The sequence below is a fragment of the Lissotriton vulgaris genome, chromosome 7, assembly GCF_964263255.1.
Source record: "Lissotriton vulgaris chromosome 7, aLisVul1.2, whole genome shotgun sequence".
NCBI classification, from domain to species: Eukaryota; Metazoa; Chordata; class Amphibia; order Caudata; family Salamandridae; genus Lissotriton; species Lissotriton vulgaris.
Window position 1 is genome coordinate 1,300,364,152 of NC_141695.1, and position 24,401 is coordinate 1,300,388,552.

A 24,401-nucleotide genomic window follows, 5' to 3' on the forward strand; every position below is an offset into this window, starting at 1 on the left:
TAATAATAATGTATATACTAACCACCAGTTTAGTAGCCTGTCAGATACACAGATAGCCCTGTCTGCTGTGGGTCCACGTCTATCTAAATGGTGACTCAGAGAATCCAGTGTCCAGCCAAAAAGGTGACATCACTGTTGCACAGCTTAAAGAGGTCCATGTACAGAATGCATATGCAAGTGAAATCTGAGCCTAACTATAATGCCCAGGTAACCTTTGATTTTTCAGGGAATTTTAAACTTATATTTCCTAATTATAACGTCCCTGTAAACTTTGTTTTTTTTAGGTGAATTTCTAAAAATGTTTAATTTTATTTCCTAACTGTAACCTTTTAGAGTAAGTCTCAGTGGGTGTCTGAGTGAGTGGATGAGTGTCACAGTGTGTGTGTGTCTGAAATAGCCTGAACGTGGCTGTATAAGTGTCTCACTGGGTCTGTGAGTGAGTGCATGAGTCTCTGCATATGTCTGTGAATGGTTGTGTGTCTCAGTGGGTCTGTGAGTGGATGCGTGGGTGTCGTGGCAAAAATGAAAGAAAAAAACCAAGCACTGGCTTATTCGCTTGTTTAGAGAAAAGCCCCAAGACGAGAGAAATCCTGGGGGCATGTTAATTTATCTTAAAATTGAAGGAGGGGGTGCACGGCCCCTCCTCCCTGTACATTGGTATGCCCCAAGGACCACCACATCTTTGGGGCTTATATTTGTTTGAATGTGGGTGGGCCATGTGGACCCTCCTAGGCCCTGGGGACCGCCACCTGCCCGGTGCTTTATTTAAACATTTTTGAGGAGGGCAGTGTGGACCCCTGAGGCCTCATCGACCACCACATCCCCAAGGCCAAATATATTAATTGAAAGAGGGGTCGAGCAGCCCCCCTCCCTGGCCACGTATGGCCCCAAGGATCCCATTACCCGAGGCCCAGCCATAACTCGATGGGAAGGAGCCACGTGGCCCCCGATCTATGGACTGATTTTGGCCCCATGCCCCATCTCCCAGGGCCTGACCTTTAAATATATACAATATAAATGGATGAGGGGGGCTGCGCAGCCCCACTCCTTGGGCCGATTTCCGCCTCGGGACCCTATTACCCGGGGTCAGGCCTTCATTGAATAGGGGAGGGAGCATGCAGCACCCCCGGCTGATTTCGAATCCGGGGACCCATGTCCCGGGACCGGCCATGTTTCATGGGTTCCCCCAGGGCACTAGTGTGCAATGGGACCACAGTGGGAACCTCAAAACCCCTGCGACTGGCCCCCAACATTAATTTATTTCACCCCCAAGGAGGGGCGGTCCCCGGTGCTGCAGGTGAGCTGTACAGGCCCCCAGTACTTTACTGTAATCTGCCCCAGGGATGTAGCAGTCCTTGGGATTGTGGTGGGCTGCTGTGGTTTGCTCCGGGGAGCTGCTAGTCCCTGAGGCTGGGCCTGCCTACATACATATTTTCAAGTGCCCTGGAGAGGTGACGGTCCCTGGGGCTGCGATGGGGCCCATGGGCCCTTCATGCATTATTTCACCGTGATTTTTCCCCAGGGTGGTGGCGGCCCCTTGTTTGCTGGTGGGTCCACCGAGCCCACCCACATACATATTTTAGAATGCCCTGGGGACGTGGCAGGCCGCTCAAGCCTCGCCACATTCATTAATACACATTAGCCCCAGGGAGTTGGAGGTCCCTGAGGCTTTTATATGCCCCAGGAGTGGGGGCCCATGGGGGCCCAGGCTCCCCGCTCCTATTTTTGTAGTATTCCACCAAGTCTTGGCCCACCCTGGGGCTCTAATAAATACAAGCGCAGGAAAAGAAAACTGCACTTTTTTTTTTTACCGCAGATTAGAAACCCTGTTTCACATTTGCAGCAAACATTTTAAAAACTCTTTTTTGCCCTTGCGGGCCAAGAGGCCTGGAGGATCTGCATCCCTTTATATACAAATGTGAATACATATGTCTCCCGTGAATATCCGCTGCCTCCCAATCAAAGGACGCGTCACCTCAAGGTACCCCGTGGGAGAGGGTCCATACAATCAAAGTATTATTCCCTTTGGCAGGGATGACGACGCCATGTGAAGTTGCTCTTTGAAAGCCTTTAATCAGCCACCATTGAACACGTTGCAGCTGCGCAGTAGCCTTGTTCACCAATGCAGAGGCATACAAACAATCACCATTTAAAGTTCTCTTTGTGTGCAATCATGTGACAACTACCACCCTGAGTGATAGTGAAGAAAGACTTGTAGTTTTTACACAAATTACGATCATTACAATCATAGTGATTATAAATTTTTTTCTTCTCTTCTTTTAGTATCAAAACGCACCCCAATTCATTTGAGATTAATGGATTTCTGTAATCTTACACATAGTAAATTATTGTACTTTTACTACTGCGTGCACATTCACCAAATGTTAATTCATTACATCGCGCATAGTGCAATTGTACATGTTAATGTTGGGACCAGTGTCTCGCGTATGTATTTTCACAATTTACTTTTGTTTACAGTATCACAAATTCTTACAAATGCACCATAACATTACTTAATATTGTGTAATTAAGCCCAAGTGGGCATTTGTGGGTATGTATACCGTTTTCAACACAGATATTTACATTGTAATTTTGCGCAGTAGCGCTAACTCGTATAGATGCACCATATCGCTGCCTGTTATTATGTGATTGAGCCCAAGTGGGCATTTACAAGCATGATGCGTATTTTAAATCAAAATCCTACTAACTTTCTTTCTGTACAGTGCTCAAAACATAAAAGTAAAACTAAGCTAAACTTACAAATGACATTAAAATCATTACTTGCAGTCATGGAGGACTCACTTTATCACATCATTTTCCAATTCTATAAATGTGTATAAAAATCCTCTTCTACATTCAGCCCTTCTGGAGTTTTTTAATTTAACTCAATAATATAGCGCGACCCATAGCTACTTCTCGAAACAGAACTAGTTAGTGATGATGATATAATTGGACTTATATTTTGGCGGACGATAAATCTGTCACCATTGTGATGGAGTAACCCATCCACCAAGGTCTAAATCAGGTCCTTAATCTCGGGAAAGGAAGCCAAAAATCTTAAGTGGGGCAAGGAAGCACGCTGTGGCGAAGAGTGCTGCACGTCGTCAGATAGCTGTTGGATGAGGTCTTGGTAAAGCCATCGACTTTTGCTGGGAAATGTCAGTGTGGTAGAAATTTAAATTTGGTGGCCAGAGAAGGTCCCTTTTCAGCCAGATACTTTTCTTGCCTTCTCCCGGCAAAGATTTCTACCATATGACTTTTTTGGAGCCCAGATCATTCCAGGGGATCAATGCTGCAACTTGTAGCTCTGTGAGGTCCTGCTGAATCAGATTTGTTTCTGCAGAGAACAACGCAGCGCCAGCAATCTGAATCTTTGGCACAGAGCATCTTCATCGAATCAGGTTGGCAGTTTGGTCCACCTCCCCTGCCAGTTCTCAGAGCAAAAAATCTGAGAAACATTTCTAAGTCCCTGGTTTCAGGATTTGTTAGGAAGAGTACACTTTGACACTAGCCAAGTGCCTAAAATCCTAGAGACAGCACTTGAGGAGTCAACACTCACTCCAGCAGAGGTAAGCAGTGGGGCCTATGGTAAGCCCAGTTAGAACTGGTCAGCTGGAGAAGCAGGAAAAAGGCCTCTTGAAGCTTGCTGTAGCCCTGTAGGTCAAACAGGAGGTCAGCCAACTGACTCTTGGTACCCCCTTCTTTCTCATGGGTACAAGACGGAGAGCAGTTCTAGTATTCAGGATTCTTCTCAGGGCAGAAAAAGCAGTATCATTCCACTTCTGTTCTTCCACTCGTCAATAAGTGATTTGAGGAGATTGCTGTTGATACGACATTTCCGCACAATGGCAGTCTGTGGGTAGCGGAAACTCCTGGCCACTCCTTAACCAGTGGGTTGAATGTTCTCAGGGGTGGCCCATCTACTTTTGCAGCACTTCCTGTGTGTTATATTGTAATCAATCATCAGTGCTCCTCTCTGACGAAAGCCAACATGGCAGAACCTTTCATCCCTTCCACGGAGCTCCTGTCTTACCCTAGTGGTGGGGTCAGGGGACTGAGCAGCCCCTCCTCTGTGGTCACTCAAACCAGTTCTGGGGCAGCTCATTTCCCACTGGACCTGGTGCCTAACTGGCTAGGTGGGCAAAGGAAGGGGGCAGGCCCAGATATTGGCTACATCTGCCTGTGAGAGGGTATGTCCCTTTGAAGTTAAAACAGTTTTTAGGCATAGCCCAGATGGTCAACTTGTCAGAGAATCAGAACACTTCCTAACTCCTAAGGTATTTATCTTAGCTCTGTGGGCAAGTCTAGCAGGGGAGCCATGTGGCTCCTGGGTAACAGTTAGTAGCTCATGTAGATACACTTGTAGAGGTTTAGACGGGCAGGCAACAGGTAACTTTTCTAAAAATACCTGCTTACTTTTTTTTATTAGAAATCTGACTTTAGCAATGAATTAGGCATGTAATAAATCATTTAAAATAATCCAGATATGAACTCTGTAGCTGCTTCCAATGCAGAGATAGACAATAATAAATTCTCTGTTTATCCCAAGGCTTTCCTATGGAACTGCTACCCCTGCTACATTGATAATAGCTCTGAGGACTTTTACACAGTACGGACATGTTTAACATTAAACTTTTAAAAGCCCTACATTTTAATACCATACGCCTTGTCATACAGACATGCAAGACAAATACACAGGTTACTCATTCTAATTTAAAAGGAGGATTCAGGCCTTTCAAAAGGGGTTATTGTGACAGCTCGAGATTTTCAGTTTAAACCTGCACAGCTAGGGTACTGGTGGCAGCCCTACAGTCATGTGTGCATTGCCCCTATAGTGATTGGCACAGCGAGTACTGAAGTCCACTTGTGCCATTTAACTTACAGGCCCTGGTACGCAGTGGTACCATACACTAGGGACTTAAAGATAGGGTAAATATGCCAGTCAGGCATATGACAATGTTAACATGTTGAAAGAAGAAGCACCACCCTTCACCACAAGTTAGCAAGGGTAAAGTGCACATAGCCAGCAAAAATAGGGTCCAACTAAAAGGGAAAAATTCTTTGGGATCCTGCAGAAATGATACATTTCTAACAGGTTACATTTACTTTTTCCCACTATGAGGTAAGGACGAGTGTTGTTCTTAGGAATGGTTAGATTTAGCATTCCCAATCCTAATAACATTTAAACAAACATTTAAATACCTAAAACATAACATTATCAAAACATGTTAACACATAAATAACATTCAATGCAAGAAGCCACTAATAATACAACCATATCATCATAAATAAAAAAGATAATGAATAAATTGCAGTTCCCTTCCTACTGCCAAAAAACTCAATCTCCATAAACACATGAGACTGACTGATGAATAAAAGAGTAACATTAAATTATTCATTAATTAAAACAAATAAATAAATACAATCAAATTTCTATGTAGGAGAGAGGGGCAGGACAACAAGCCCGGCATCTTCAGCAGCCCTTGCCGCCACCACAAGCCACATGCTTGCTGTTTGCACCCGGAGGTGCATATATCTACAGGCTGGGCCCCCGCTGCGCGGGAGAACATTTCTGTGTAGGAGAGATGGGCAGGACCACAAGCCCCAGCATCCTCAGTGGCCATCGCCGTCACCAAACGCCACACGCTTGCTATTTGCGCCCAGAGGCATGTATTTCTACTGGCTGGACCCCTGCTGCATGGGAGCCCATTTCCGTGTAGGGGAGAGGGGCAGGACCACAATCCCCAGCATCCTCAGTGGCAGTCGCTGCCACCACTTGCCACAAGCTTGCTGTGTGCGCCCGGAGACGCTTAGATTTAGCAGCTGGGCCCTGCTGCATTCAACCCAAAAGCGGGCCTGTCTGTGCCCATCAGAGCCAGGAGGAGGCAGGGCAGGGCCACACCCCTTGGCTGTCGTGGAACTTCATTGTTTTGTCCATTACCATTGAGTCGAGTGCTAATATGATACGGTTTTATTCTCATAGACTTTGCTGCTGACCAACTGTTCCCTATTCCCCATTTAAGCTTCTGTTCCACTCAACCCGCTCCTGTTGTTGGTTTGACTGGAAATTGGAGGAATTTGTGGAGGGAGGACACGAGTACCATGAGGGCACGCATTGAGACACTGTGATACTGAGTTTACTGGGTACATATTGGAAGCACTTTCTGTCCTCCTCTCCCTTTTCTTATTAACTCACCTTTAAACTCCCTTTCGGTGTAACAAGTGGTGTCCCCAGAGGGTTTTAAGGCTATGGGCAAAAGGAAGGGAAAGGATAAAGCCCAGGGTGTGCCCGCTCTAAAAAAAGGGGTACAGGTGCAGTCTGCCATGAGTCAATGGACAGGATTAAGTCCCTTCTCACTGAATGTGATGAAATAGCTAGCTCTGAAACTATTTTTTCTCCCTCCCAACTACTAAATTCTATCAGCTCTGATACCAACACCAACCCAGAAACACTGACGGAATCATCTTTCATGCCTCCTTCCATAAAAAAGTTGGGCATACAAATTCCTTTGATGTTTAAAAATCCTCAGAAAGGAAAGAGGGCTAGAAGCAGTTGCCCTAGTTTTACGCCTCAATTAATTTCAACCATACCCATCTGTGATTCGCAGGATCCCAGTGTCGAGGTTTATGTACCCCAAATAGAGTGTCACAACAGATTTGAGGTCCTTACAGTGGGGGCTAATGGATAACTGGTGGGTGGTATGTTGGCAAAAGTGACAGAAAAAATGTACTGGTTGGCTTATTGCAAACCTTAAAAATAACCATTGAGTCCTCGAGAGACGAGGTGGCCCTTTTGAGGATGGAAGTTAAAGAACTATAGGAGAGGGGTAAGATCGACATGGGGACTGCCCTTGAAGCCGGCCAGCCCTCCCATCTACCATCATTAAGAGCCCAGCATCTTTATGTCTGGGGTCATCGAGGGTGGAGGGAGGCAGATTCGCCTCTTCTACTTTAAACACGACTCATTACGCCCCACCCTCCAGGACCACTCCAAATCGCCCTATTTACCTGAAAAACAGCCTTCTAAGTAATCCATACTTAATTAAGCTGATGACCCCCCAGTGTATATTCCAGGGAAGGGGGAGGTGGGTGTGGCAGCTAAGGGTAAAACCGTTCCACTACAAGGGCAACCTACTTTGTTTGGGGTTGGCAGACCACTGGGGAGGGGGACAGTAATGGATGGACTGTACTTTAGATCCCAGCCTCAGGACACTAACTCAGTAGTATATCTGACAGCGGTACTTAAACTCCTAAAGGATGGTTATGAAGAATGTGACTCACTCAAAAATAAGGTCACCCATTGGTTCAGGAATACCTGGCACCGCTACTCAATCATAAGACACGATATCAAGTATGTCAAACGAGTAATGGTTCTGGGGTCGTAATTGGATATCATTAAAGTGTTGTACTTTTGCATAGCCGCTGTTGATGGTTTATTGTCTATTGATTCTCTCACATCCCCATTGCTAAAACCTCCATTACAATTAGATATAGACCACTGGCAGGAATACAAAGAGCTATCAAGGCCCCTTAGGTCTATAACGAGACGGTGACCTCCAACTAAAATGAGTGGAGTAGGAGCTCAGGTATGACCGCAGACACAGGAGGTTTGCCACTTTTGTCACACTTAGACCAATATGTAACCCCTTCTGATACAAACCAGATTGGATCCTCAGCACAAGTACCCATAGGGATGGGGCTGCCTGTAAACATTAGGGAAAATTGTGATCACCTGATTTTGGACCGAGAAGAAGAGGGGGCTGGACGTCTCCCCAATATTGACCAAGGGGGAGTTACTGTTGAGAGTAGTATTAAATACACCCATACCAATGTTGAACCCAGACACTTAAAAGTTCTGGTATGGAATGTGGCAGGGATTATCAAACTATTAGCTGACCCTGGCTGGGGCACTTTTGTGGACTCACATGATGGATTACTTTTCCAAGGAACGTGGAGTCTGCATACCCCCTATAGGAGTGGGTTTTCCACCTATGGCCTAAATGCCACAAGAAAAGAGAAAGGGCGACCATGATGAGGCTTGGCGATACAGGTCAAAATTGCTCTTGGCCTAAAAATAAAGTTGGTTTACGTAGATTCCCTTCATATTTTAGCTATAAACCTGGAATCATGTAGCGATCCATAATGTCTATAATAGAATTGTCCGGGGCTTTGAAGACACTAACACTATCAAAGTCCTAGGTCATGTATTATCCGAATCCATTCATAGTGCCCCTTGTTCTGGTAGCGGGGGATTTCAACTGTACATTTGAACCTTATGCCCTGACCCCCCAAGACCTGACAGAGGAGTGGGACAGTGTGTGGCAGGTCCCACAGTTAGATCTCCCCCCAGTCAGGTGGACGAAGAAAGGTAGCCAGGTGTTGGCCCTTACATTGCAACATGACCTGAGAGCCACCGATGGAAGAACAAATCAGATAAAAAAAAGGGGAGCTAATCTTTAATAGACCTGAGTATGCCAGCCGGATCGATTACTGTCTGGTTGCACTTAGACTTTGGCCATTGATTGATGATATGGCAGTGGTCAATCATCTAGACAGCTACCATAATGCCCTGATCCACTCCTAATAAACCAGGGTGACATTGCAACTGGAATGGTCAATAGGAGAAAGAAGACTCTGGTAGAACTGGCCATCGCAAACAACTTGAGAGCAATTAGATGGCATTGGGTGGAGTTACATCCAGAGACCCTGGAAATAGTAAAAGATAATGTACGCCTGGATACGGAAAAGATGTCAAAACTCCCTAAAGATACAATAGTTTAAATATTTACTACCCAGCATGAAACATTGTTCAATGATATTGGGGATCTGTTAGCCAAACCATGTAGGGACAAGAAATCGGAGTATAGTCAGATTCAGCCTAAGAAAGAACCTCAGGTAGGCTGACATAATCAGGACTGCAGGAAAGCCAAGGCTGACCTTGTTCAGGCAGCAAAATCTAATGATCACTCGGACCTGGTGGCTTGTAGAAAAGGGTATAGGAAAGCACTAGAGTTAGCAAAGAAGAATTTGGAAAGCTCACTCTGTCCTCCAGACAAAAGGCACTAACAACCAAAGATTTCAAAACTTTCTGGAAACAAGCAGCTTACTGGTTAAATGGTAGGAAGCCAAAATTTGAGTTTACGTTTCAGCCAGAGGAGTGGGTGACCCACTTTGGGGGTCTCTATCCTCTAGGTAGTACTGAGACTGAGGCTCCATCTGGAGCATGGGGGGGAAAGTCGCACAATGCCATGGACGGCCTGGTGTTCTTCATGGAACAAACCCGGGCGGCAATTCACTCTAGCATCCCAGCCAGGGCACCCGGACCTGACCAAATCCAAGTGACCTGTACAAAGAAGATTTAACTGTCTGGGCTCTTTATATTAACATGATAACAAATGTCATGGCAACAGGCATGAATATCCCCCCTCGTGAAATATATTGGAAATAATCCCTATTTTCAAGAATGGTGACAGAGGTAAACCAGCCAGTTATAGACCGATAAGTTTAATTTACTCACTGCAAAAAAGTTTCTGCAAGCACATGTTGGTACAGGTCCAGGAGTGGATATCAAAGCATCATATCCTGTGTGACTTCCAAGCAGGCTTCCATACTAACATTAGCACATAGGACCTGGTCTTCCGTTTTATGTATATCTACTGGAGGGAGGTCAGTATCAGCGGGCCCAAGCTAAATGTTTCTTTCGTGGACTTACGCACTGCTTTGGATCTAGTACCAAGAGCCAAGTTGTGGAGAGTGGTGGCAGAAATGGGCAAGCATACAAAGGTAAGATTGTGCACTGCTTAATGGGCATGCCTCATAATTTACTAGAAATTCCCTGTTCAATGTGGAGTGAGACAAGGGTGCGTTTTGGTGCCCACACTATTCTCCCTCTATATAAATGGGGTGGTAGACTATCTAGACAGGGATGGATTGGATGCCCCGAAAGTAGGGGAGAGAAGAGCCCCAGTCCTACTCTTTGCGGATGACACACTATTTATCCCTAAATCCTGCTTTGGATTGCAATAATTGTTGAACGATTTTACTGGGTTCTGTAAGGAGTATGGCTTGGCACTAAATGAGGCTAAAACAAAATATAACATCTTCTCTAAGGGGAGTACCAAAACATCTAAAAGGCCCATGTTCCTAGGAAGTACCCCCTAAAGCAAGTCTCTGCATTTGATTATCTGGGTATCCATTTAACTCCTAAGCTAAATTGGGCATCACACATTGAAAAAGCACAGCTGCCACTAACCCAACAAACTGCTCATTTAAGTAAAATACAAGAAAATACTGTGTCTAGGAAAGTGCCCCCAACACTGGAAATTTAAAATGCCAAAATATTCGTGCAGGGGGCTCTTTATAGGTAAAATTGTGGGGCGTTGGGAATACAGACTCTCTCACCTTTGTAAAAAACCGTTTTTTCCCATCACTTTTAAACCTTCCTAGTAGTACCCCTTTGGCTCCTATGTTTTTGGATTTGGGCCAAAAATCGCTAGCTCATAAGCTGGCCTATAAGCAGCGAATGTTTTGGTACTATCTGTGGTCGGTTAATGAGCTTTCCCCCTACAGATCTGTGGCAACTGATCTGATGGGAACCCAGGTGAACTCCGTTCCATGGTTTTGCTCCCTGAAAAATGTACTTAAGAGACTTGGGATTGAGGAGTATTGGTCTGCTCCTAAAAGACTGTCTCACATTCCAAAATATGGGGTCAAGAAGGTATACTGGGATAATATTATGGTGAAGGAGATGGCCAAATCAGTGCGTACATTGACTCAGGATTTTCTGAGTTTTAAATTCATCCCATTTTATGAGGAAACGGTTGATTAAAATTGTTCCCACCTTTGCATGTAAAGTATTCCTACAATTTAGTTTTAAAACTCTACCAACTAAATTGTTCTGTAAAACGTATAGTAATGTTCCCTCTGACGATCAGTGTCCAGCATGCAAGGCTAGCCCGAAACAATAGTCCACTTGCTATTTTTTTGCCCCCACTATACAACTTTGAGGGGCAAGTGGATTGTTCCGCTTTGTAAATTAATTGGTCCTGGTCATTCTTTCGAGGTTTTGAGAATCCTAGCCACCGACACCCGTCGGGTGGTAGTTTTTGGTCTGGCCTGATTCTGGCATGCATTATGGATCAAACATTTTAAATGTATTATATGAGCTTTTTTTCCTTATTTCTCTTTTTCTGCAGGGTGGTAGTTCTTGGTCTGGCCAGATTCTGGCATGTATTTTGGATCAAAAGTTTTAAATGGAATATATGAGCTGTTTTTTTTCTTTTAATTCACGATTTTCTCACGTCAAACTTGGGCTCACATCTTGAACAAGGATCTTTTAATTTTGCATTGTTTAACAATCGTTGCATCTTGTACTTTGTAAAATGATTTTTATTCCCTGTATTGTTTTATATTCATGTTGCACCATGCACTTTGCAAGATCTTTGTGATTGAAAATAAAGTTATTTGATGATGATGATGATTGTAAAATACATTTTCCAATTTTTAATAATGAATACACTAATTAATAAATTAGCAACTATTTAAAGAATAACAAAAATATACATTTAAAAAAAATCAATTAAACATTGACATAATTAACAATTAAATATTAAATAAAATATTAATATAATTAAAACAATTATAATTTGAATGCCTTCCCACCCAATACCCCTACAAACCCAAAAGCGTACGACTAAAATATATATGACTAATGTAACTATGCTAAAATATATATAGTTTAAAAATCACAAAATATCTCAACGTATTAAAATAACAATTAATTGATTTACATAATTAATCCCAAAAATTCATTTAATTAACATTTAAAATAAAACAATAACTTCACCCCTTATCCACCTACATACCCACAACCCACTAATAAATTATAAATGACTAATAATTTAGCAAAAGTTAATTACACATTAAAATGTCAAACTTCATTTGAAACATTTTTAAACAATGACATTAATAATAGCACATTAAAGTAATATAACTAATATATTACAGTAATTAAAACGTGATTTACTAGAACACAATTAAAGTAAACAATATTCTATACAAAAGTATTGTTGAAAACAATATTATATACATTAAAAACAATATTCTTACCTTTTATATGTTGTCGCTATATTTTTGTTGAGCCAATATTTTTGACACCATGTTCATGTCACAGAAAATGGTGAGAATTATATTTTTGTCATTCACCCTGCGATCCACCTCCCCAGAGCTCTACGAATATTGTCTCTGGCCTGTCTAAACCCACCACAACTTGTGGTCTGGCATAGTCTGCTGCTCTTTTTGTCTCACGTAGCGACACTATGAACATCAGCTCGGTCCACTTGCATCATTGATGTAACCATTCAGACTTTCCTGGTTCCCCTCCTCAGAACCTACTGTTGTTCTGATTGGGGGTGCAAACTGTAATTGCCATTTCCTGCATGATTGCAGTCCTGATCACGGACATCCTGAAGAAGGAAATGGCGAATGGGGAGATGGAGCAAAGTAGTTGTCTCATCTTGCCACTCGCCATTCCCTGCTGCGGGATATACCTTCATAGGAGATTAAGCAGAATTACACAGGCTGCATCTTTCATCAGAATAGGGGAAGGCACAATGGTAGGTGCTGTGAACTGTAGGCAAAAGATTGGATCTATAGTCAGTACGTAGACTGTAAAAGCCACTTGTTATCTTCATTTGACTTTCCTTTTGTTGAACTGCTGATAATTCTACCTGCCTTGGTAAAGAGCATGGAGGCTATATGCCAGAGCAAAACACGTGCCATGTGTTTGTACAACTTGCATATCTGTACCTCCTAACTTTCCACTCCTTTCACTCCCATTTCAGATTGAGCTCTGTGGTTGTGGGTCTCTCCCTCGAGCTCAACATTACAGTCTCCATTCGGAATGACCTGGAGGATTCCTACAATACTCTTGTACAACTCTTCTATCCTGCAGGCCTGTCATACCGCAAAGTCACACTTCTGGAGGTAATAACATAACTTTTCTTCTTCTGTAGGCTGTCTGTGAGGTGTCTGTGTTTTTTACTCATAACAGATTTAGAAGGGATCAAGGAGCAATGAATCTGCATGGGACACGTTAACTAACCCTAATCTCTCAGAGATCTTGATGGTTAAAGCTGGAAAGCATGCTCTGCCTGGTTGTGTTAGGAATAACAAGGAAATGTGCAAGATGGGTGGTCTGTTTGCTGGGGTTTTCTGTATTTCAATAGTTCTGTTTTAGCACAATCTTCTGAGTGGTGGCAATTTCTGCCCTGCAGCTTGACATTGTATTTCCCTGAGAGTATATCACTGTGCCTGAGGTTGTTCAGAGTGATCGCTTTACCACCTGACAGATGTGAAATAGTGGGCCTGTTCATGTGAATGGAAATATGTGCACTCCTTATGGCACATCTTTCCAACCAGTAAGGTTGCAAAACTGAGTCACTTCTGTTGCTTTGTGGCCCCCCGAAGAGCTTCACTGATGCCCAGTATAACTATTACACCATTCATTTTTCACTAATTTTCAATGGGCAAAATTAAATAATTGAATTATAAATGAATTAATTATATCGCACAAATACCCAAAATGATGCTGCTTTGCCTGTCCTTGAGATTTGTAGCTTTTCTGCTCAGAGGTGTTGGTAGGTCACCCTCACCTCAAGTCACGGGGACAAACAAGTGAATATGCAGGATAAAAGGGGTGCTACTTGCTCCTCTATATTAAATAGAATGCTGCTCACCACTATTGGGACAGATAACTTATTTTCTTGGCGAAACAAGTACACCCTTTATGGCAACAGGTAGTGTACTCTTCGCTGCATAATAAATTGCATCTCAGATCTACTTGTAATGGTAGAATGCTGTTCAATTTAAAAAGGACAAACACCTCAAATGTATGGATGTAATAAGTGTTGGCCATTTTAAAAGATTAAAAATAGAACAACTGTAGATGAAAATATAGGTGATTATTAAATTATTAGCTCGAAGTATTTGTATGTACTTCTCTCATGTCATAATTTTGAAATTTTTCGGGGACAGGAAAACGATGTATAAAGGGAGGAGATGTGCCTAACAGCAAGAGCTGCCGACAATGGAACTGGGAAAACCAGGTTCAAGTCCTTGCGTCGAATCAACATGATGTGATTCTTCGCAAATCACTTAGGGGCAGATTTATAGGTTGGCAGAGAGACTAATTTCTATCACCATGGCAGATTGGGCTTGTGAGATGAATCAGGTGGTCAAGAGAGCTGCAAGGCTCCTTATTGATGTGAATAAAGTGCTTTAGATCTTGGCTGAAGGATTTACTGATGTTTTAATAAGATGTTACTGTGCGACATGTCTAAAAGTACATTTCCAAAAAGTGCTATGAAGTGGTCAACGCTGACAGCATCACAGTGCCTTGTTTGCATTAACTTTGCCGTGCAACATCTTTAAAAAGACATTAACAAAGCCAATAGCCATGGGCTTTGCCAATGCTTGTTATTTGTTTGTTTTTCTGTTTTTCTCAGTGGGATGCCGTAAATGCAATGGTTATATCCAGACCTAGTTCCCATGCTCACCTGCTATAAGAATCACACTGCACCTCACTGAAGAGACACAAATATACTGAAACCATTCTATCGCTGATCTATAGGGAGCATGGCCTGGTAGTTGGACCGCACTGCTCTTATATGAGCTTGGTCAAAAAAGACTTACATAAGGTTGGCCCATATCTGTAGCGGAAAAAGGAGTAAAATACAATCTACATAAATGCTGTCAATGGTAATTACTTTTGGCTGAGAATATGCATTCCTCCTCTCATTTTTTTAAATCTTAAAAGTCTGGCATGTAACAGGACCAGTTTGAACTAAGTTTGAAACTACTGATTTATGACATGTTTTTAAATTACCAGCCACTTTTTTCTATGTTAAAGAAACTAATGGTGACAATGGGCTTTGTTTGAGCCTAAAATATATTGTTTTGTTTGTTGGTGTTTGTCAGGGTGTTGTGTAAATTCATAGGGAAATCAAGAGTTTACAATTTTGATTAGAAACACCAACTGGAAAACTGTCTGCTGATATAACCATCTTGAGGGTGAGCCCTCAGTGTGTTCCAATGTACTTTACTAACATATTATTTATCTATTGTATTTTGTTCACTCATGTATTATTTTCTCTCTAATTCACTTTTTCATGGAATTTTATTTGTCTAGTCCAACAGGCGTTTAATGTCCATTAATTGCAATACAGATGTGGGCCCAGAGGAAGCTGCTGCGAGGAAAAGCACCTGCAACATTAACCATCCCATCTTTAGGGAGAGCTCGAGGGTAAGTTCTACTTCATGTCATTTTCATTAACTCTTAGCTCTTAAAATTAGTGTTTCATAAGTAAAGCTACCAAGTGCATTGTGTTCATGTGATGCATTACCACTGCAGTGATGATTACAATGCTTGTCAGTTCAAAACAATGATTATTTTCTGACCCAATACCATTACATAATTTTAAGCTTGTTTGCCGCATCACACTTGTATGGTGTATGGTGCAATTAAAAATCCGGTTTCCTAACTATAAAGACCTTGCACCCAACTTTAACAGGTAGCCCTTAAGAGTGGGTTTGTGAGTATCTGTATGGGTGTGTGAGTGAGTTTGTGAGTGCTGTGATGGTCTGTGAGTAGATGGGAGAGTAGCAGAATGGGTGTGTGAGTGGGTGTTTGAGTGTCAAACAATTCTTATAACTTGTACCTAATGTGTAAGACGTCACATGCCCCACACCAGATAACACTGCATCGTAATTCATCCTCTGGACTCCAACCAGGCAGAAAGCCCTCAATCATGCGGAAACACACCATTTAGGGAGGTCTGAGGACTTGCTAATACAAGAACAGCGCTTTAAAAAAAAGCTGATAACATAACCTGAACATAACCTGCATAAAGTCTAAAATGGCCCAGTTCAACACATTCTAGAATAAAAATAGATGCAGTATGCGATTATTGTTCCTAAATCTGCCCTGGGAGACGGGGTGTTAGGCCCCCTCCCCTATTGTGTGTTGGCTGGGCCCAAGGGGATGGGATCCCCGGGCTGAAATCGGTCCAGGAAGGGGGAACTGTGTGACCCCCCTCCCCATTATTTGTCGTCGGGGTCCTATGGATTCAGGTCCCTGGAGCCAAAATTGGCCGATAGAGCAGGGCGGCATGGCACCCTTCCCTTATATATATATCAAAAGTTCCAAATTGTGACTAGCGCTAGCTCCTTTAAAAAATCCGGACACGGACCCAGAGTAAGTGCTTCAAAAGTTCTTTATTCTGGTAACGTCAAGACGCGTTTCGCAGCCTCAGCCGCTTGTTCACTCGAACAATATATATATATATATATATATATATATATATATATATATATATATATATATATATATTACCAATTCCCTCCAAGGTTATGAAGGAAGCCAGGACACACGGAGTTCGTTGCAAAATATTTAATGGCAGCAGAAAAAAATGCGACGCGTTTCGCCGATAAGGCTTGCTCACGCTCGCGAGCAAGCCTTATCGGCGAAACGCGTCGCATTTTTTTCTGCTGCCATTAAATATTTTGCAACGAACTCCGTGTGTCCTGGCTTCCTTCATAACCTTGGAGGGAATTGGTAAATATTATAGGCCTGTCGGTGGCCTAACCGGGACCGCGCCGCGACAGCCCCATATGCACATACCGGCACTGGAGGAGAGAGAAAAAAAAAAAATATATATATATATATATATATATATATATATATATATATATATATATATTACACTAAGGAAGACCCCTGAGGAATGGGGCCCTTGGGGCTGAAAACGACCTGGGAAGAGGGGCTGCATGGCTTCCCTCCCGAATTCAAATGTGGCTGGGGGATAGGGTCTGTGGGGTACGACAACAGCCTAAGGAGGTAACCCATCCAAATGTGGCTTAGCCACTCAAACACCACTCACAGACTCACCTAGCTGCTCAGAGACCCACACATACACTCACACACCCACTCACAGACCCACTCACACATCCACACACCCACTCACAGACCCACTAAGGCACTCTCACACCACTAACAGACCCACTCAGACACTTACACACCCACTCACAGACCCACTTAGACCAACATGTATCCACTCACTAACCCACTCAGAGACTCACGTATCACTTACAGAGACACTGAGACTCACACACCTACTCACAGACTCATTCAGATACTCATGCATGCACTCGCAGCAGACAGACCCACAGAGAAACTCATGCACTCACTCACAGACCCACTCAGGGAGTCATGGGGCTCCATCCAAGCGTGATCCCTGGAACTTGACAACTAGCAATCCAGGAGATATGGTCTTAGGAGCTCCCCACACACCTAGGTATACATAGGGTAACACTTAAGGGGTACTGATCACTGTGTAGACTTTCATTAATTGCAGCCCTTGATACTCTAGTGGAAAAATCCCAACTTTCAAGGACACCGTCTATTACTGAGATGGACTCCCTCCTCTTGAAGGTAGCTTTAGTTCTGCAGAGAGGATCATGAAAATCAGTAACATTAAGAAGAACAGTTGAATGATTTGGTAGCGAGCCTCCCCCCCTCCCTTATCCCTCAGGCACCTATTGCCTCCAATGCTAAGTCAGTCAAATACTGAGTGCAAATTTTCCACCTGGGTCAGACCAAGTTTGGCATTAAAATCACCGCCTAGAATAATTTGAAAACCTTTATGCAGAGGAGCTAGGTGTGCATGAAGGCCAATGATAAAGTCGGACAACACATTAAGGTTGCTTCTGAGTTAAAATACCCATTACCAGCACGGTTCTCCTAACGGGGCCTTTAATGTCCCTGGGGTCCCATGGCCCGGGCTCCGGCTTTGTCCTGGGGTACCTATCCCCGGAACATAGCTGTTTCCCTGTTAGCACTGGTTCAGGCAGGGAAACCTCTGTTTTGCTCTTGCTTGGTGGGAGCAATTTAAATCTCCCACCAGGCGGGAGCAGGAGAAATGCCCCTCCGCGCCCACCTTAGTAGTGGGCAAAAGTCTTCCCGCCTTGTCCCAGAATGAGGGACATTTTATCCCTGAGCATGTTTCCAGCCATTTTTTGTGACACATTCTTGATGCAGATGAATATGAGGACATCTCCACTAAACAAAGAAGCACTTACTTCATATATTTAAAAGGAAGTATTGTTGTGTTGTTTGGTGGAGATTCACCTCATTTTAGTCACTTTATCTTCTCTATGCAAGAATTCATGTTATCACTGATTTCTGGAAGAAGACGCTCAAGTAACAATATTATTGTAAAAAGTAAACTCACATAAGGTAAAAAGTAAACTCACACAAGGTAACTGGACATATTTCCTCGTAATCCATTATGCAGCTGTAGCACAGAATATGCACAAGACATTAACCTAAAAAAGTAGCACTTACTAATAAACCAGTAAAAAGTACTCCAGGTGGGTAGACATTTTTTGCAAAATTGCAAACTTCTGTAGATAAACAGGTAGGTGAGTTTCAGTTCTGGCACTGGTGCTCATTTCTTAAACTTCAACGGGAAGCACTTACAAATAAAAACCTAGCAGGGGCCCTAGTTGAAGCTCCACTTTTGTAAACGACAAATGTTCCTAATTTGTTTGGCTTAATGAAGGCAAAGCAAGAGTGTTTTCTTGGCAAATGCACCTTGAAAAACAATCTTAAATCCTTGATGTAGGCAAATGCATCAATAGTCTATTGGAGCGTATTCTCCTCTGTAGTGACTATGACGAGTAGGTTTTTTCTTCTAAAAAATTACCCCATAAAACAAAGGTAACAGGGACATTATTGTTGGGAATTAATTTTAAAAAAGCATAGAGATTCCTTGAAAAACCAAAGGTTACTAATGTTACTGGCCATGTCTTTTTTTTCTTTTTTCTATTAAATAACTGGTACAGATCTCAATAAATACATTTTAATATTATAATATTATTGAAAAATCCGACATACATCGTTTTAAAGCAGGTACAAATTTTCGAAGAATCAGTTGAGACAACAGGCTATCTAAAGGATGATAAAAGGCGATACAAACAGGGAATCACACTTCATTATTTCAGAACATATACACATATTATATATACATATATACATATTACAAATATTATATATACATATATACAAATTATTAAATAAACATTTTAAACAGTTTAGACATGGGACTCCCTCCATCTCTTGATGGGGGCCCAGATGCTCAGCCCCATTTCATGCGTTTTCCTACCCTTATGCTCGTATAGGGAAGATTCAATATTATGTATCCCCAGGAGTCTGGCCAACCACATCTGAAAGGAGGGTACTACTGTATCTTTCCAGCCTACCGAAATAAGAATTCGAAGGACCGCAACAGAAATAAAAACAAGGGCTTCATCCTCTTTACTTAGCCCCAGATTACTATCACTACGTATTATCATTAGGGTAGGGGATAGGTTGATCTTCACACCTAGCAGCCCCTCCCAGAACTTCTCAATCTCACCACAGAAACTGCTGGACAACTGAGAAATGGCGGCCCTCATCCTCCTGGACCTGTCAGCCGCGTTCGACACGGTCTGTCACCACACACTACGAACACGCCTCCACAATGCTGGGATCCAAGAGAAGGCCCTGTACTGGACCACCGCCTTCCTCTCCGGCAGAACACAGAGCGTCCGCCTTCCCCCTTCCGCTCCGAAGCCACTGAGATCATCTGCGGCGTACCCCAGGGCTCATCCCTCAGCCCAACTCTGTTTAACATCTACATGGTGACGCTCGCCCACGTCGCCCATCGGTACGACCTCAACATCCTCTCCTACGCTGATGACACCCAGCTGATACTCTCCCTCACCAAGGACCCCCACACCGCCAAAACCAACCTTCACGAAGGAATGAAGGCCGTTGCTGAATGGATGAGGAACAGCCGACTGAAGCTGAACTCGGACAAGAAGGAGGTCCTCATCCTCGGATCCAACCCTTCGGCCTGGGACGACTCCTGGTTGCCGACCACATTGGGAACTGCTCCAACACCCGCCGACCACGCACGCAACCTAGGGGTCATCCTCGACTCCACCCTCTCCATGACTAAACAGGCCAACGCCGTCTCCTCCTCCTGCTTCAACACCCTCCGCATGCTCCGTAGGATCTACAAGTGGATCCCCACTGAAACGAGAAGAAAAGTCACCCAGGCCCTTGTCATCAGTGGGTTGGAATATGGAAATGCCCTCTACGCAGGAGCCAAACTCATGGGACGGCTCCAACGCATCCAGAACGCCTCTGCACGCCTGATCCTCGACATTCCTCGCCGCAGCCACATCACACCCCACCTGAGAGACCTGCACTGGCTCCCAGTCAACAAGAGGATAACCTTCAAGCTCCTCACCCACGCACACAAGGCACTCCACAACACCGGACCAACGTACCACAACAGACGACTCTGCTTCTACACCCCCACCCGCCAGCTCCGTTCCGCCGACCTCGCCCTCGCTACAGTCCCCCGCTTCCGAAGAGTGACCTTAGGCAGTAGATCGTTCTCCCACCTCGCCGCAAAGACCTGGAACACCCTCCCCATCTACCTACGGCAGACCCAAGACCTGCTGACCTTCAGAAAACTCCTCAAGAACTGGCTTTTCGAGCAGTAGCAGCATTCCCCACCCCAGCGCCTTGAGACCCTCACGGGTGAGTAGTGCGCTTTACAAATGATATGATTGATTGATTTATTGAAACATATGCAATACATTTGCAGGCCCTTCATGACATCTAGGGCACTTGTCATCTTACCTTTTACCCCATTGATTCAGTTTGGTTGGTGTGAAGTATAAGTTAAAAAGGGTTTTATAGTGGTGCACCCTCAGATTCATGGAACGAAAAAGTTTCCAATCTAGTTGCAAGGCTTTATCAACATCGACATCCGGGTCACCCAATTTCGATGTCCAGGCAGCTTCACATTTTTTTAAATCATCTTGGATCTCTCACAATAAGGACCTATATACCATTTTGATCTTTGTGCCACCATTTAACAGATATTCCATCATACTAATTCTGCCGCCTGGAGAAACACGGAGTTGTATAGATGTTAACGTTTTATAAATCTGAAAGAATTTAAATGCTTGGTTAGCCGGGATATCACATTTTTGTTGTATCTTATCAAACGTCATAAGGAAATCCCCCTCAAAAATATCGCCCACTCTTTTGATTCCTTGATGTTCCCTAATCTGTCCCCTTCTATCATTGCTAAATTGTGGAAAAATACTGGATTTCCAAAGGGGTAGATAATAATTAGTTTTCAATATTACCATTAATCTTTGCGCCATTTTCCAGACCCCCCAGGCACTATTCAAGACCTTGTAGCACCTTTTTCTGAAATAGCGCCGCTCCGTTTTCCACAGTAGGAGTCCCAAAGTTTCCCTACCCAATGGAAGTTCATAGATAGAGGGGGGGTTCTGGTTGCCACAAGGAGTATCCGCTAAATTTGTGACCGGAACAAATAGTATTGCCATCTGAGTAAGCATACAGGCTCAGTGGTAGAATCTTAGATTCGGGACTGCCAACCCTCCCCTTTCCTATGGTAAGGACAGATATTTAATTGACCGCCTAGTTTTGCCATATTGCCAAACAAAACTCATAAAGATTGCCTCCAAAGACTTCATTAAACTTTCCTCTACTAAGAATGGGATAGAGCGAAAGAGGTATAGAATCTTAGGAAACATGGTCATTTTCAATACATTTACCCTGCCTATCAGGGACAGATGTAAAGCGTCAATTCTTTTCAAATCTGTCGCCATCGACTTTAGCAGTGGGGTAACATTTTCTTCAACAATTGTGTCTATTGCTGAGCTGACCCTGACTCCAGGATATATTGCTGAACCCGAATATCTACTATCAACTCTGCTTATATTGTCGGTACAAATTATTTGACTCTTGCTCTCGTTCAGGAGATACCCTGAACAGTGACCGAATTCACCTGCTATTCGTGTGAGTGCCACCATAGCCCCAGTTGGTTCAGGGGTGATCGTCGGCATAAGCCAGTAGTTTGGTCTCATACCCGTTCAAGACCACTGGCATGATATCATCGCACCCCAATATCCTGCAGACCAGAGGATCTATATACAGGGCGAAAAGGATAGGTGAGCAGTGACAAACCTGACACGTCCGCCTGGAGATATAGATCCTTTCTGAACTTTTCCCCATTATCTGCACTCTAGCCTTGGGTTCACAGTACATAGCCTTAATGGCCCCATGATTTTTGGGCCATACCATCTACGCTCCAATATTCCTCATAGATACCTCCATGTAACACGGTCAAAGGCCTTTTCCTCATCGAGAAGGATCATAGCCAACCTCCCCCCAGTGGCAGCCTGCGCGTCAAAAAGGGTAATAGCGCGCCTAATGTGATCCGTTGTTCTGCGGCCTGGAATAAACCCGTGCTGCCACGGGGAGACTGGACCGCCAATGATCCTTTCCAACCTTTTTGCAAGAACCTTTGCGTATATCTTGGTATCCGCATTAATGAGGGATATTGGGCGGTATGAGCCAGGATACATTTTTGGTTTTTCTTTTTTGTGGAATACCACAATATTTGTCTCTTTCCAAGAATCAGGAATTACACCAGTACACATTATCCCGCCAAATACATCCAGCAATATTAATGCTATCTCGCCCTGAATATATATTTATAAACTTCCAGCGGGATACCATCCGGCCCTGCTGCCTCTCCTGCTGCTAGCTCCTGGATCGCCTCCAATACCTCATCTATTACTATGTCTTTGTCTAATATTTCTTTATCTTGATTACTTAGCTGGGGACCTATATCCTCAAACACAGGGCTTCCACCCTCAATTCCTTTCTCCTCTTTCTATAATCCTTGATAGAAGTTCTTGAAAGTCCTCAAAATATCCCTTGGCTTTGTATAATCCTGGAACCCATCCCGAATGCTTGATATTACATTCTTGCTTCCCTTTTGCCTGATCCGAAGGGCCAACAGTTTACCCGCCTCTTCCCCTGTTTAGTAAAGTTTACTCCTTTGAGTCTGATAGTCCCTGGGAGCCCTCTGGGCTATCCATTTATGCAGCTCTGTTTTAATTATGAGAATACTCTGCTGACTCTCCTCCCCCTTCTTCTCATCTCGGAGCCTGGCCGCAAAACTGATTGTTTTGCAGCTCAGAGCCGCCTTAAATGCATCCAGGACGCAATTCCTGGTTGCACTAAAGCGGTTCATATTGAAGTAATCTTGCGCCCATCTCCTTAAATGTTCTATGTATCTAGAGTCTGTTAATAGCTTCCTCTCAAAAGTCCACTGGGATTGCTTTTTGTTGGCACTGACAGTCTCTAATTCATATTGCTAAATTAATGGACTATGGCCAGACAACATTTTCGGGAGCTTTTTAATATTAACCTTTTCCAACTCCATAACAGGATATCAGAAAGTAGTCCAGCTTGGTATATTTCTAGAATGGGCATGTAAAATAGGTGTACCCAGGGTCCTTATGTTCTTAAGCACCCCATACATCAGTTAACCCGTGCGACGTAACTAGAGAACTAAGTGCCCGATATACCCTTGGCTTCAGCCCTGTGCAGAAAGGATTGTTAGTAAAATCAGCAGAGATGTTCAGTTCTCCGCAAACGATGATGGGTTTATGCCAGTTTGCTAGTTCCAATTCAAGAAAATCATAAACCTCTGGGTCATCCTGATTAAAGCCATATATCACACAAATTGTGCAACCCACCCCTAGCTCAACCAGTGCCCATCTCCCCAAAGTATCTGCCCCATATCGCTTTACGCCTCCCAGCATGGCTTTGGCTAGTACTGCCACCCCCCTGACTGTCGACATCTGTGAAGAGCAGGCCAGCAAATCGAAACCCCTAATGTTGAGCAAATGTCTCTTCTCCCATGATAAATGGGTCTCCTGCAAGCATAATATGTCTATATTATTTGAACAAACAAAGTGTCTCAGCCTTGGCCTTTTTCTCCTAGCATTAAGACCCCCAATATGTATTGAACAAATATTAAGTTTCCCCATTTATCCCCTTCTGGACATAACCTTTATAGAACCATCTTTTCTGATATTTAGATATAGCTAGCATTTTATCATAAAACGCTCCATAGCACCAGGTACTTGTTTTTTAAAAATATTTTTTCCTCCCCCTACCATCCCTCCACCTCCCACAATCTCCCCTCCTTCCTCCTCCCCATCCCCTTGCTCCCACCACCCTCAGGAAGCGATCAGACCTAGGTCTGTGCATGTGATGAGTGTAGCAATAATGATCTGGGTCCTAACAAATCATTATAAAAAAACATTTTCAAGTCCCACACATCATGACAAATTAGAAAAACATATAAAGAGAGCACAACTGATCCAAAAGAAGAAAAAAAAACAAGAAGTAAAGAGAGACAATATTCAGCTCTTTATATATCTTAAAATGTCCTTAGCAA

General features: G+C 43.4%; 1 protein-coding gene across 1 annotated transcript in view; it reads left to right on the forward strand.

Moving 5' to 3' along the window:
* Positions 1 to 24,401, forward strand: part of LOC147703538 (integrin alpha-M-like) — a 509,428-nt gene that overhangs the window by 377,688 nt on the left and 107,339 nt on the right. Inside the window, exons 20-21 of the mRNA XM_086931904.1 lie at positions 12,843 to 12,984; positions 15,188 to 15,301. Of these exons, the coding sequence (XP_086788030.1) occupies positions 12,843 to 12,984; positions 15,188 to 15,301 (256 nt within the window). The remainder of the gene's footprint in view (positions 1 to 12,842; positions 12,985 to 15,187; positions 15,302 to 24,401) is intronic.